This window comes from Carcharodon carcharias, chromosome 3, assembly GCF_017639515.1.
Source record: "Carcharodon carcharias isolate sCarCar2 chromosome 3, sCarCar2.pri, whole genome shotgun sequence".
Classification (NCBI taxonomy): Eukaryota; Metazoa; Chordata; class Chondrichthyes; order Lamniformes; family Lamnidae; genus Carcharodon; species Carcharodon carcharias.
The window spans coordinates 60,884,984-60,900,235 of record NC_054469.1 but is presented as its reverse complement, the minus strand read 5'-3'; the positions used below and the strand labels follow the sequence as shown (position 1 = coordinate 60,900,235).

The following is a 15,252-nucleotide window of genomic DNA, read 5'->3' as shown; positions in this document are numbered from 1 at the left end:
CTCCTCAATGACAGGCTCAGTGTATTCACTAAGCTCACATCAGGTTGCCGCTAGGTGTGTAAGATCTGCGTGTCAGAACAGATGTCAAAAACATCCTTTGAAGGCCAACGTAAAACTAGCTTCATATCACAAGACAGGGCAGGTGGCAGTACCAGATACAGTAAAATTCATAATGAAGAATGCAATGCAATATGTTAACAAAAACCCGAAACTATTTAGAAATATTACCAGTGAAAAATCTAGCTGTCCTAGGTTAAAAATATGAGCCCAGAGCTCAGTACAGATCAGCAATCAAACCTGACATTTAATGGCATGCTTAGCTATTTACTAACCCACTGCATGAGCAGAAGAACAGCATTTTCCATATGAATTGTTAGTTTGCACAATGATTCATGATACAATTTAAAACAACTTGCATTTATATCTTGCTGTTAATGTAAGAAAAGTTCCAAAGCACTTCATAGGAAACATAGAAAATAGTAGTAGTAGATCATTCGGCCCCTCGAGCCTGCTCCATCACTCAATATGATCATGGCTGATCCTTTATCTCAATGCCATACCCCTGCTCTCTCCCCATAACCCTTGATGCTTTTAGAGTCCAGAAATCTATTTCCTTCTTAAATATATTCAGTGACTTTGCCTCCACAGCCTTCTGTATTCCATAGGTTCACCAACCTCCGAGTGAAGATATTTCTCCTCATCTCAGTCCTAAATGGTCTACCCCATATCCTGACCCCTTGTTCTACACCCCCCCCCAACCAGAGGAAACATCATTCCTGCATCCAGTCTGTCCATACCTGTCAGAATTTTATATGTTTCAATGAGATCTCCTCTCATTCTTCTGAACTCCAGTGAATACAGGCCTAGTCAGCCCATTCTCCTCATTACGACAATTTGCCATCCCAAGAATCAGTCTGGTGAACCTTCGCTGCACTCCCTCTATGGCAAGTATATCCCTAGATAAGGAGACCAAAACTGCACACACTACTCCAAGTGTGGTCTCACTAAGGCTCTGTACAGCTGCAGTAAGACATCCTTGTTCCCGTACTCAAGTCCTCTCGCAATGAAAGCCAACATGCCATTTGCCTTCTTAAATGCTTGCTTTCAGTAAATTCGTATTTTATAAAATATCTTCACAGATAGTAATCTGGCACACAATGCACAAAGGCTGCTCATAAACCTGTTTCAACAAATGTCTCAGAAATTAGTGTAGAAGGACACCCAGGTCCCTTTATACATCAACATTTCCAAATCTATCACCACTTAAATAAAATTCCATCATTCTGTTCTTCCTACCAAGTGGATAACTTCACACTTATCCATGGTATACTGCATCTGCCATGTATTTGCTCACTCACTCAACCTGTCTAAATTACCTTAAAGCCCCTTAATATCCTCCGCATTGCTCACATTCCCACCAAGTTTCGTGAAATCAGCAAACTTGGAAATATTACATTTGATTCCCTCTTCCAAATCATTGATATATATTGTGAATAGCTGGGGCCCAAGCACTGATACCTGCGGTACCCCACTACCTGCCACTCTGAAAAAGACCCATTTATTCCTACTCTGTTTCCTGTTTGCTAACCAATTCTCAATCCACGCCATTACCCCCAATCCCATGTGCTTTAATTTTACACACTAACATCTTATGTGGGACACTGTCAAAAGCTTTCTGAAAATCCAAATACGTCACATCCACTGCTTCTCCCTTATTCTACTAGTTATGTCCTCAAAGAACTCCAGTAGGTTTGTGAGACATGATTTCCCTTTTATTAATCCATGTTGACTTTGTCCAATCCTGTTGATATTTTCCAAATGTCCTGTTATCACATCCTTTATAATAGACTCGAGCATTTTCCCTACTACTGTAGGTGAGGCTAACTGGTCTGTAATTCCGTTTTCTCCCTCCTTCCTTTTTTAAATAGTGGGGTTACATTTGCCACCCTCCAATCTGCCGGGACTGTTCCAGAATCTACAGGATTTTGGAAGATGACAACCAACGCATCCACTATTTCCATGGCCACCTCCTTTAGTACTCAGGGATATAGATTATCGGGCCCTGGGGATTTATCGACTTTCAGTTTCATTAATTTCTCCAGCACTATTACTTTAGTAATACTCATTTCCTTCAATTCCTTCCACTCTTTAGGCCCTTGGTTCCCAATTGTTTCTGGGAAATTATTTGCGTCGTCCTCCGTGAAAACAGAACAGTAGCAGTTGTTTAATTGCTCTGCCATTTCTTTGTTTTCTATTATAGATTCTCCTGTTTCAGACAGTAAGGGACCTACATTTGCCTTCACTAATCTCTTCCTTTTTACAAACTTAGAGAAACATTTACAGTCTGCTTTTTTGTTCCTTGCAAGTTTACACAAACAAACAAAATTTGACACTATATCAAAGAAGATATTAGGTGTGACTAAAAGCTTGAACAAAATGGCAGTTGGAAACACGATTCTTATGGGAGAGTACACATGGATGAGCATGTTGCACTGCACTAAACAATAAAATAGTTTGCAGATATGCACCAACAACAACTTGCATTTAGATAATGCCTTTAACATAGTAAAACACACCAAAGTACCTCTTCACAGAAGCATTACCAGAAATGTTGTGAGCTAGACACATAAGATATTGAGACAGGTGACCAAAACGGCATATTTTCAAGAGTGTGCTAGAGGAGTGGAGAGATTTAAAGAGGGAATATCAGAGATAAGGCCTAGACAGCTGAAGGCATGGCTGACAATGATGGGTTGATAGAAATTAGGAATGCACAAGATGCCAGAATTGGAGCTCTGAAGAAGGATCATACGAACTCAAAATGTTAACTCTGTTTCTCTCTCCACAGATGCTGTTAGACCTGCTGAGTTTTTCCAGCATTTTGTTTTTCTTTCAGATTTCCAGCATCTGCAGTATTTTGCTTTTAACAAAGGAAGATGGTGTGGTTGTTGGAAGACAATCATCTCAGCCCCATGATATCAACGTAGGAGTTCCTTAGGGTACTGTTCGAGGCCCAGCCGTCTTCAGCTACTTCATCACTGACCTCCTCTCCTTCATAAGGTCAAAAGTGGGGATGTTCGCTGATGATTGCACAATGTTCAGCACTATTCGCAACTCCTCAGATACTGAAGTGGGCCCTGCCCTCATGCAGCAAGACCTGGACAACATTCAGGCTTAAATGACAAATAACATTCACACCACACAAGTGTCAGGCAAGACGATTTCCAACAGAAAATCCAACCATCTCCCCTTGACGGTACAATCCCTGGATGCCCCATTAACATCCCAGGAGTTACCATTGACCACAAATGAACTGGTCCAGCCATATAGATATTATGACTATGAAAGCAGGCCAGAGGCTGGGAATTCTGCAGCAAGTAATTCATCTCCTGACTCACCCAAGCCTATCCACCATCTACAAGGCACAAGCCAGGAATGTGATGGAATACTCTCCACTTGCCTGGATGAGTGCAGCTCCAACAACATTCAAGAAGCTCAAACCCATCCAGGACAAGGTAGTCCACTTGACTGGCACCCCATTACCAACTTAAACATTCACTCTCTCCACCACCGACGCACAGTGTGCCACCATGTATGCACTGCAGCAACTCACCCAGGCTCCTTCTACAGCACCTTCCAAACCTGAAACTTCCACCTTTATAGCTAGAAGGATGAGGGCAACAGATGCAATGGAAACCTGCAAAATTCCCACCACCCCTCCCCTCACATCTTCTCCCTGCCCCATGTCACATACCGTCCTCACTTGGAAACATTTCACTGCTCCTTAAAGGTTTATTAGTCAAAGTCCTAGAACTCCCTCACTAACATCACTGTGGGTGCACCGACACCAATAAGCAGTTCAAGGCAGCAGCTTACACCACTTTCTCAAGGGATGGGTAATAAATGTTGGCCTTGCCACCAATGCTCACATCCCAGGAATGAATATTAAAACAATACAGGATATTGTTTAATAGAATATCATAAAATTACTACAACAGATAATCACATTTAATGCAGAGTTAATTTTGTTGGGATTTGATGCTACAGCTGTGAAAATTGAATTTTTGGAACATGCTGTTTCAAGAACTGTGCTTTGTATGAGGATAGCAATGTTTCTTTCAACCAAATGAACTTCGAAGATAAATAGCTTTGTACTTTTCTTCTCCTCTTACCTGATAGCACTGTGGTAATGACTTCAGAAAGAAATAAAACCAGATTCCTATCTTGCACGGCAACAGGTCCTGCCAGTGAGGTTTTACAACAGATCTGCAGGATAAGCACAATAAAACAAAATACAGATTACCCCATTCAAAGCAAGTACCTCAAGCGAAATTTCAATGCAACTCAAACTTATGGTCCCATGTTTCTATTTCAGGAGGCAACCTCTTGGCCTGTTAGTCTGGCGTACTGCCTTCTCACCTAATAGATCAGATACAAGCTGGAATCATTGAAAAGTTCCTGACCTCAAAAAGACCACCAGAACTGACACCAAGTAGAAAGCCTGCTATTTCTCCACAGGAAAAGAAAGAGTGCCTCAAGCACATTCCTCTGCTATCTAGAGGGTGGGGGTGGTAGGGTGGAGGGAGGGAAGAGGGGGAGAGAACATGAGCAAGAGCTGGTGGGTGCCGGGCTGGGAGAGACATTGAGAGTAGTTGCAGCATCTCAGAAACCAAGTATGTAAAAACACTTCAACAGTTTCTTGCTCTCATTTTCTCTCACAAAGCAAGCTTTTGTTTGAGGTACATACTTGAGTTAGAGAGATCCTTACACAGAACCTTAAATCCTTATATAGATTTTGGGTCCTGAACCACGATTGGGAATCACTTAAAAAATCTAATTGCTGTATATAATTCAAGTATGAACCATATCACCCAAACTGATGCCGTACTCGTATTTAAAATTCCTTTCAAACTTCCCATAACCTGGCTTTTTCAGTTGCTGAGGACTTGATGCTGCTCTTCCAATTTAAAAGGCTTTTTCTTAAGAAATCAAAAGAAATCCTACATAGTTTTAATTTAAAAAAAACCAAAAAGATGTTAGTGGCTCTACCTCCTCACTATTATGGAAAAATTCAAGTGGGCAACCTTTCTTCTGAGACCTCTGTGGGTCTGACTCCTGACAGTATGAATGATAGATAAACTGAACTAAACGTCAGCACACAGTATAAAATGGACTGTACAAGTTTTCCATTTTACTATCTATAACTACTTTTATTTGTTTTCTTTACTAACTGGCTATTTTGAGAATTGCTATGTGCGTAGGTAAGTTGAGGGAAAGAGGGCTTTACTTTTACAAAAACAAATTAGGTTCCATAAGAAATAGTACTGGATTGTAAACCAATACCACTTCCTGTAATTCTATATTTGCAGTCAATCATTCTTGTCATCATCAATTTCCTGCCTCTTTTCATTCGGGCATTAAAATCTTTTTGGGGTACCATTCTGTAGGCACAAATGGCAATTATTCACATGTGACCCTTGATAATAAGTGTTGACAGACTGTACAACTACAGGGAGTATTATAGAGAGCCTGATGCTGACCTCAGCCCACATGCAAATACACGGACTTCAAAAGAGGAATCCGGAGAGGACTCAGACTGATTTACCCCTCCTGAACCTGATGATTTTTAAAATTCTTTCATGGGACGAGAACATCGCTAGCAAGGCATATTTATTTCCCATCGCTAATTGACTTTGAAAAGGTGGTGGTGAGCTACCTTCTTGAACCACTGCAGTCTCTGTGGTGCCGGTACACTCACAGTGCTATTAGGAGGAAGTCCCAGGATTTTGTTCCAGTGACAGTTAAGGAACGGTGAAGTATTTCCAAGTTAGGATGGTGCGTGGCTTGGAGGGGACCTTTCAGGTGACCGTGTCCAACACATCTGCTGCCCTTGTCCTTCTAGGGGGTAGAGATTGCAGGTTTGGAAGGTGCTATTGAAGGAGCCTTGGTGAGTTGCTATAGTACATCTTGTTTATGGCACACACCGCAGCCACTGTGTGTCAGTGGGGGAGGGAGTGAACATTTAAATTGGTGGATAGGGTTCCAATCAGGTGGGCTGTTTTGTTCTTGAATGGTGTTGAGCATCTTTTGTATTGTTGGAGCCACTTTCATCCAGTCAAATGGAGAGTATTCCTTGTGCTTGTAGATGATGGACAGGCCTTGGGGATTCAGGTGATGTGTTACTCGCTGCAGAATCCCCAGCCTCTGACCAGCTCTTGTAGCCACAATATTTATATGAGCTGGGCCAGTTCAGTTTCTGGTCAATGGTAACACCCAGGATGTTGATGGTGGGGGATTCAGTGACGGTAATACCATTGAATGTCATAGGGAGATGGTTGGATCCTCTCTTGCTGCAGACTGTTATTGCCTGGCACTTATGTGGCGTAAATGTTACTTGCCACTTGTCAGCCCAAGCCTGGATATTGTCCAGGTCTTGCTGCATATGGACAGGGACCGCTTCAGTATCTGAGGATTGTGAATGGTGAAAACTGTGCAATCAGCAAACTTCTGACTTTATGATGGAGAGAAGATCATTGATGAAGCAGCTGAAGATGGTTGGCCTAAGGCACTACACGGAGGAACCCCTGCGTAGTGATGTCCTGGGATTGAGATAGATTGGCCTCCAGCAACTACAACCATCTTCCTTTGTGCTAGGTATGACTCCACCCAGTAGAGAACTTTCCTCCTGATTCCCATTGACCCCAGTTTTGCTAGGGCTCCTTGATGCCACACTCAGTCAAATGCTGCCTTGATGTCAAGGGCAATCATTCTCACCTCATCGCAAGTTCAACTTTTTCGACCATGTCTGGACCAAGGCTTTAATGAAGTCAGGAGCCGAGTGGCCCTGGTGGAACCCAAATTGACATTGATGAGCATGTTATTGCTGTGCAAGTACCCATTGATAGCATTTGACAACACCTCCCATCATACAAAGATGCAAACATACGAATCAGGAGTAGTAGGCCACCCAACCCCTTGAGCCTTCTCCGCCATTCAATAAGATCATGGCTGATCTGATTGCAACCTCAACCCCACATTCCTACCTTCCCCTGATAACCTTTCACCCCCTTGCTTATCATGAATCCCTCTCTGCCTTAAAAATATTCAAAGACTCTGCTTCCAATGCCTTTTGAGGAAGAGAGTTCCAAAGACTCACAACCTTTGGGAAAAGTTTCTCCTCATCTCCATCTTAAAAGGGCACCCTCTAGCTCAAGATTGTCCCTTAAGAGGAAACATCCTTTCCACATCCACCATCACTTTGCTGGTGATCGAGAATAGACTGATGGGGCAGTAATTGGCTGGATTGGATTTGCCCTGCTTTTTGTGGACATGACGTACCTGGGCAATTTTCCATATTGTCAGGTAGATGCCAGTGCAGGATGCTGTATTGGAACAGCTTGGCTAGGTGCACAGCTTATTATGGAGTTCAGTTTTCAGTACTATTGCTGAGATGCTGTCAGGGCCCATAAACTTTGCGGTATCCTGCAGTCAAATGTAGCAGCCCTATCACCAAAAACTGAATTCATCTAACTGAGCATAAGCTTGGCATCAAAATCCTGCAAAAATTCATGAAATCACTGGGGAGGTCACCAAGTTAACTGCTGAGATTTTGAAAAAAAGCTATATTTGATATAATAGTTTATGACCATAAACCACTGTGTTTGCTATTCACATAGTAAGTAAATATCCAACCATTGTAAAAGATATGCCACACAGTAGTTATACTTTCTGTGATCCTGAAACTCAAACAAAACGTAAGCAGAAGTCAAGTCTGGTCTGTGCTCAAGTTAACTGATCTCAGCTGGAGTGTCAATATGTGCACTATAACTGGCCAAAGAAAGTGGCTAGGGAAAAAATAAACAAGAGCCCACGAAGCAATATCCTGCTAGAAATACCACAATGTGAATGAATACTCTGCCAACCCCCAACTATCTCACATTAGCATTAGCCTTAATTGTGACTTAGTTGGAGGAGTGTTGATGGAATCCCAGCACTTGCAGATATATAGAGAAGATTGACATGAGAAATCAAAACACTGCAGGTGGTGGTGAGGTGAGAGTGGCTGCCCTTGACATCAAGGCAGCATTTGACCAGGTATGGCATCAAGGAGCCCTAGCAAAACTGGGGTCAATGGGAATCAGCGGGAAAATTCTCCATTGGTTGGAGTCATACCTAGCACAAAGGAAAATAGTTGCAGTGTGACAGCACCTTCCAAGCGCATGACCAATACCATCTAAAGGGCAAGGGCAGCACACACGGGAATACCACCACCACCTGGAGGTTCCCCTCCAAGCCACTAACCATCCTGACTTGAAAATGTATCACCATTCCATCACTGTTGCTGGATGAAAATCCTGGAACTCACTCCCTACACTGCAGCAGTTCAAGGCGCCAGCTCACCACCTCAAGGGCAATTAGGGATGGGCAATAAATCTCAGTTCCAGGACATCACTACAGGAGTTCCTCAGAGTAATGCCCTCGGTCTAACCATCTTCAGCTGCTTCACCAATGAGTTTCCTCCCATCATAAAGTCAGAAGGAGGGATGCTTGCAGATGATTGCGCAATGTTCAACACCATTCGCGACTCCTCAGATACTGAAGTAGTTCATGTCCAAATGCAGGAAGGCCTGGACAATATCCAGACTTGGGCTGACAAGTGGCAAGTAACATTTGCGTCACACAATTGCCAGGTAAGACCATCTCCAACAAGAGAGAATCTAACTGTCGCTCCCTTGACATTACCATCATTGAATCCCCCACTATCAACATCCTGGGGGTTACCATTAACCAGAAACTGAACTGGACTAGCCATATAAATACTGTGGCTACAAGAGCAGATCAGAGGCTAGGAATTCTGTGGTGAGTAACTTACCTCCTTACTCCCCAAAGGCTGCCCACCATCTATAACGCACAAGTCAGGAGTGTGATGGAATGATCTCCATTTGCCTGTATAAGTGCAGCTCCAACAACACTCAAGAAGCTTGACACCATCCAGGACAAAGCAGCCTGCTTTATTGGTACACCGTCCACAAACATTTATTCCTTCCACCACCGATGCAGTGTGTACCATCTACAAAATGCAATACAGCAACTCTCCAAGCCCACGACCTCTACCATCGAGAAGGACAAGGGCAACAGACACATGGCTACACCACCACCTGGAAGTTCCCCTCCAAGCTACTCACCATCCTGACTTGCAAACATATCGCCATTCCTTCACTGTTGCTGGGTCAAGATCCTGGAATTCCCTTCCTAACAGCACTGTGTGTGTACCTACACCACAGACTGCAGCAGTTCAAGAAGATAGCTCACCGCCACCTTCTCAAGGGCAATTAGGAATGGGTAATAAATTGTGGTCTAGCCAGCAATACTCATATCCCATGAATGAATAAAAAAATTTGCCACCTGCTGCCACCCCACACCAACACCCCATCAACCAACCATCCCAGATTTCTAAACTAGATTTCTTATGCTTAAGTTTGCAAACAGTAGAATACTTGAACTCATTATGTTTAGAAACTCCTTGTGAAGGGCCTAGGGCTTTCTTGGCAATACCCTAATTGTTGTAGGGTTTTTTGAAATGATGAAATCTTTTTCCCTTTCTAAAGCAAGTGATCGCTGGTGGCCAAGAGCCACCTTTCTTTTTTAATTAAAAAAAGTATGCATATGACAACTGTAAACACAGCATTTAGTAACCTGTTTTTTTTTAAAGTGCTGGTACCACTGTGCAAAATGTCCACTATGATTTTAAGGGTTTCAAAAATTACTTTAATTGCCATATGTGCAGCTGGCCAATTTTTCACTTTCACTGCCACAATTTATAGGGCCAAGAAATCAATGTCAAAGACACTTGGATAACTACCAAAAAGGTAGGTTTTATCTCTGTTTGCTTTTGTGTAATTGCATCATTTACATTAGCACCTGCAAGCTGAATTGTGTATCGATTCAGCTCCCAGTTGCTGTTATAAAAAATATCCATAGCTCAACTTTGGCATAGCGCATTCACGTGAGGGCAATGTTTCAATGAAAGGTAGGTCAGGATTCAGCACTACAATATCATATTAATCCAACTTAAGCTAAGCTTTTCAGGGAACACAAAATTGTAGTGAAAGAACAAAAAAAGTTGGGGGAAACTCTTGCACTTTCTCTTAGAGTTGAATAATAAAGCAAAATTGGTGAGCATAGGGTACCAGCTCTTCAGCCTTTCCATGTTATGAAGAACACTGAACAATCGAATTAGGTAAAAATATAAAATTGGGAAAAGAGAACAAAAAAGGTTCTCAAAATTCAGCTCAAATGAACAAGCCATTTACAACACCTATACACCTATCTATTTTCAATTATCCACAGAACCCTTTAATTATAACACTCATCAGAAAATACTGCCATTATACCACTTGCTAGATATTTTTGTCAATTTTAATGGGATTACTATTGAAAACTTCATGAAGCAATAACAATATATCAGATTAACATTAAACTTGTTAGAGAGGGGAATGAAGCATACATGGGTAAATGAAGTTAAGGCATAGATCAGCCAAGGTCCAAATGAGTCATCGAACAGCGGGCTGAATTGCCCACTCATGTTCCTGTGAAATCCCTCAAAACTCTATTCCTGTGACTGTGGCCTTCTGTGCATCCTTCTTTCCTTCCTCCCATCTCTGTCGCCTCATCACTAGCAATTATGTCTTCAGCCAATGAGACCCCATGTTCTAGAATTAGGTTCCTAAATCTGTCTCAACCTCCATCTCCTCTTATCAGCCTCTTTAAATCACCTCTCTATTCAAACTTTTGGTTATCTCTCCTAATATTGCCTTTATTGGCTCTGTCCATATTTATTTTCTGCATTAATGCCACAGCTGTTGATGTTATATAAGTATTTTGAATGCATTGTGAGGGAACTGGGTTTGCTTGCACTGAGTGGCAGCAGGGGGGTACAATACTTCTACAGCAAATTGTTTTGCATTTTAATTCTAAACAAACTAAAGAACTCATACCAGCAATGTGCATATGTCCCTCTGACATTGATTTTACTATTTTGATCCTTTGTTGCCTGTCAAAATAGCCACAAGAAATGTTAGACGAACACCATAAGCACTCATCTGCCAAAAGTAGTAGTAATTCTACCTGTATATGTATAGTAATTCTACCTGTACATGTATAACAATTTATGTTACCCTGCAGGATGAAGAGAAGCATTGGTCTGGATTTTCTAAGTGGTGAAACTTTTATTGCCAGTGATAATCGTTAAAATAAATGGAATAACATAGTTATTAAAGAAGACTAGATTTGTTGCCCTCGGACAGACAAAGGAGAAAATTAGTGTGAGCAGAGTCCAATGTTCTGCTTTTAAGGTGAATAGGGTAAAAGAGACAAATGGAAATCCTGACAGAGAGAAGAGGAGCAGTACTTCTTCAAGGTAGGCATTCCTGGAAAAAAAGTGGCAGTGAATTAAACACTAAGATAAAAGAAAAATACCGTGGATGCTTTAAATCCGAAATAAAAACAGAAAATACTGGAAAAACTTAACAGGTCTGGCATATCTGTGGAGAGAGAAACAGAGTTAACATTTTGTGTCCGTAAGACTTCAGAGCTAAAGAGAAGTAGAAACGTGATGGATATTCTACTGTTTAAGAGAGGGTGGAGCAGGTGGCAACGAAAGAGAACAGGGTGAAGGAGACAAACGGAAATCCTGTTGGAGAGAAGAACGGTACTTCAAGGTAGGCATTCCTGGAAGAGAACTGGCAGTACTGCTCTTCTCTCCGGCAGGATTTCCATTTCTCTCTTTCAACTTGCTCACCTTCATTGCTACCTGCTCGCACCCCCCTCGCCCCCCAAATTAATTAGTATAATATCCATCACATTCTACTTCTCTTTAGCTCTGAAGAGGAGTCATACGGACTCAAAACGTTAACTCTGTTTCTCTCCCCACAGATGCTGCCAAGCCTGCTGAGTTTTTCCTGTATTTTCTGTTTTTAGTTCTGCTTTTAAGGCTTTGTTTATCTCTGGTTTTGTAATCTTTATTAAGATCTTTATTACATCAATTTATTTTGATACGTGCATTCTTTACTCATTTCACTTTTCTGCTCAACAACTCTTGAAATCTCTTGCCAGTTAATCTAAATTAGCAAGGAATTTATTCATGTGGGGGAGTTTGGAGAAAGAAGAGTTTCCATACATGGATTTATATTGTTAAGCGGTTTAAATTATTGAAGTTTTTACTAACAAACCAAAAAGAACTCTTTCAGAAAACAAGGCATCCTTGCAGGAGGATCAGTGGGTCATAAACTAGAGGACAGTAGACATGGCAAATGGAAACAGAGAATATCTGATGTGGAAGTGGAGGAGGGCCAGCAACATGGAGAGTACAGAAACAAGAAATCAGTCATAACACGAAAAAAGATTAGATGATAGTGACACTATCCTGATGACTTTTGTCTGTCCTCTTACCAATTTATCAAGATCAAAAATTATACCTTCATACCGAAACTAAAACATCCCCAACTCCTGAAATAACACCTGAAACGATTAACATAGAACTTTAAAATGAAGGCATTTAATATTAGTTTTCCTTCAGTTATAGACAACTAATATTGGCAATAATAGTTAACTTAAGAGACAACAGTTATGAGCATTCAAGAAGCTTTACTTCTAAACAATATCATGTATTTTGCAGTCTTACCTTTCATTTTTCTCAGGAACACCAGCTTTTCCTTCATCCATAGTCTTACCACTTGTTTTTTTCTTTTTCTCTCTCTTCTTTCTGCTAAGGAGGTCATCCTGAAAGGAAAAAAGAAACGGTTACAGGGTGACTGCCAAATGATTTTTGTGCAGGCTGCTACAATTATCTGAATAAAAAATGTCAGTTTCCCTACACAGACTTATGAAAGGTTTTGTGCTGAACAAAATCATCCAACAATATAATCTGTTGCCATGGTATCAAATTCAGCTTCTTAAATATAAGTGACTGAAGACCAGCTCTGTCAGTTGTGCACATTTTCATACCAATCAATGTCTTCTAGAAGTTGAAATCATTCAACTCTCTCTCTCTCTCTCCCAGGTCCCCTCCCTGCCCTACCCCCACCACCACCATTAACACTACGCAGTTTCAGGACTCACTAGATTTAGCAGAACAGTAGACAAAGGCTAAATCACATTTGCAGTGCTCTATAAAAAGTTGTAATTTTGTAGCTGGGTAGGTGATTAATATCCGTTTTGGGCAAGATGAGAAAATAAAAATCCACAGAATGACAGATAAATACTCCAGGGGATGCACTTTGGCTGACTATTCAAAATCTTTCAGTTAAAATTGATCCAAGAGCAAGCATCAAAAATAGTTACCACAATTAAAAACAGCTTAATTGAAACTGTTCCGTTACTAATTAAATCAGGTTTGGATCTACATTCATGAACTAACCAATTCTAAATACTCCTACACAAATTATTAAGTCATTCGGCATGTGTAATGTTCCAATGCCATTAGACAATTTTTAGAATAGTGGGAGATGGGTTTCCAAATAGAACTACATAATTATTTAAAATAAAAATGCTTAAAACTTTCTGCTTATAGTTTTGGAAAATAGATAAATTATTACTTATATAGTTTGGTATTTGAAATTATGAGAAATAATTTTGGTACTGAGAAGCAAAAAAGTTATCATCCAAAAGATGGCTCTATTTATTTGTGTAGCTACATTACTAGCCATTTCAAGCAATGAATAATTTAACTCTTACAGTGCACCAGAACGGTGTAATCAGGCTTCAAGAATCACTGGGATGTGCACTCAAATCAACAGAACGGTTTCCTCATGGTACGTTTTAGCATTCAAAAAGCAGCTCTCCTCATGCCCATGACTCCAGCAGCTCGATTTCTAATATTTGGGCTTTGCCTAGCATCCAAAGCCAGTTCTCAATGAAAGCCCAAATTTCTGGTACTTTCTGCCACACACAGAGGAGGAGTCAGAAGTTAGAAGAAAACGGATAAGTAAAAGCTTCCCAAGTTATTTTGAAAATACACAATGGCTAGAAGAAACAGGAACAACCTTAAATTGCAGTAAACTTTAAATGTAGCAACTCGCCAATGCTTCTACAACAGCACCATCCAAATATCACCTTAGAAGGACAAGGGCAGCAGACGCCTGGGAACACCACGACCTACAAGTTCCCACCTAAGCCACACACAACTCTGACCTGGAATTATATTGCCATTCCTTCACTGTCACTGGGTCAAAATGCCCTTCCTAACAGCACTGTAGGTCCTCTACAACACATGAGCTACAGCAGTTCAAGGTGGCAGCTCACCAGCACCTTCTCATGGACAATTAGGGTTGGGCAATAAATGCTGGCTTTGCTAGCGATGCTCACATTTCATTAATTTTAAAAAAACTCAAAAATCCAAGAGGAGAATTAGAGAATGATTAGTATAATCAGAGAAGCAAAATTGCAATGTTTACAACTAATTTTTACTCATAATAATTTTTACTCATAAAAAAAGCCTGAACGGCTTTTATTTTGCTAGCTTCGGTTTATTGCTATAATAAAACAACTGCCAGCATTTACTATCTTTCTACTTCTAAGGACATACTAACAAACTTAGCTTTTGTTTGACTATCCTTAACTGCGTAGTAAAATTTCTGATTCACAGAGGCAACGAACAAAGCACTAAAATCATTTGAGGCAAGACATTTCACATGAAACATGAACAATACATTAGTATTTAAGTGCAATAGGGCTTAAGGAACCAGTCAAGCCGAGGAAATTGGAAATTTTAGTCAAAGTTATGGACTTTGTAAAGCATTTAAAAAAATACTTCCTTTCACAATAATTAAGTTAGGTTTCTTCCATCTAATTAGTTAGATTGAAAGATTTCCGAAACAACAGCACTCAAACACTTTGTAGTGATAAGACAACATAGCATGCAAACAAGAACAGGGGTTTACAACAGAATTATGTTACACCTTGCAGCAGTTAGTATTTTTTAGAATCTCACTGAAGGTGGAAGTTGAGAAATGGCTACAGCCATCCTGATGATGCAGGAATCCCAAGCCAAATGGAAAAATAAAAAGATATATTTAAGTTGTAGCCTTTAAACTTACTATCTTTCTACTCCTAAGGAAATACTAACAAACATAGCTTTTGTTTGACTATCCTTAACTGTGTAGTAAAATTTCTGATTCACAGAGGTGACGAACAAAGCACAAAAATCAGACAAGACATTTCACGTGAAACATGAACAATTCATTGAACTTTACC

At 40.6% G+C, this 15,252-nt stretch overlaps 1 protein-coding gene across 1 annotated transcript in view; it reads right to left on the bottom strand.

Annotated features, from left to right (window-relative positions):
- The window catches only part of dnajc1 (DnaJ (Hsp40) homolog, subfamily C, member 1), a 329,426-nt gene that overhangs the window by 161,016 nt on the left and 153,158 nt on the right, over window positions 1-15,252 (bottom strand). The window contains exons 5-6 of the mRNA XM_041183360.1: window positions 12,683-12,780; window positions 4,173-4,266 (exon numbers count right to left, since the gene is read on the bottom strand). Of these exons, the coding sequence (XP_041039294.1) occupies window positions 4,173-4,266; window positions 12,683-12,780 (192 nt within the window). The remainder of the gene's footprint in view (window positions 1-4,172; window positions 4,267-12,682; window positions 12,781-15,252) is intronic.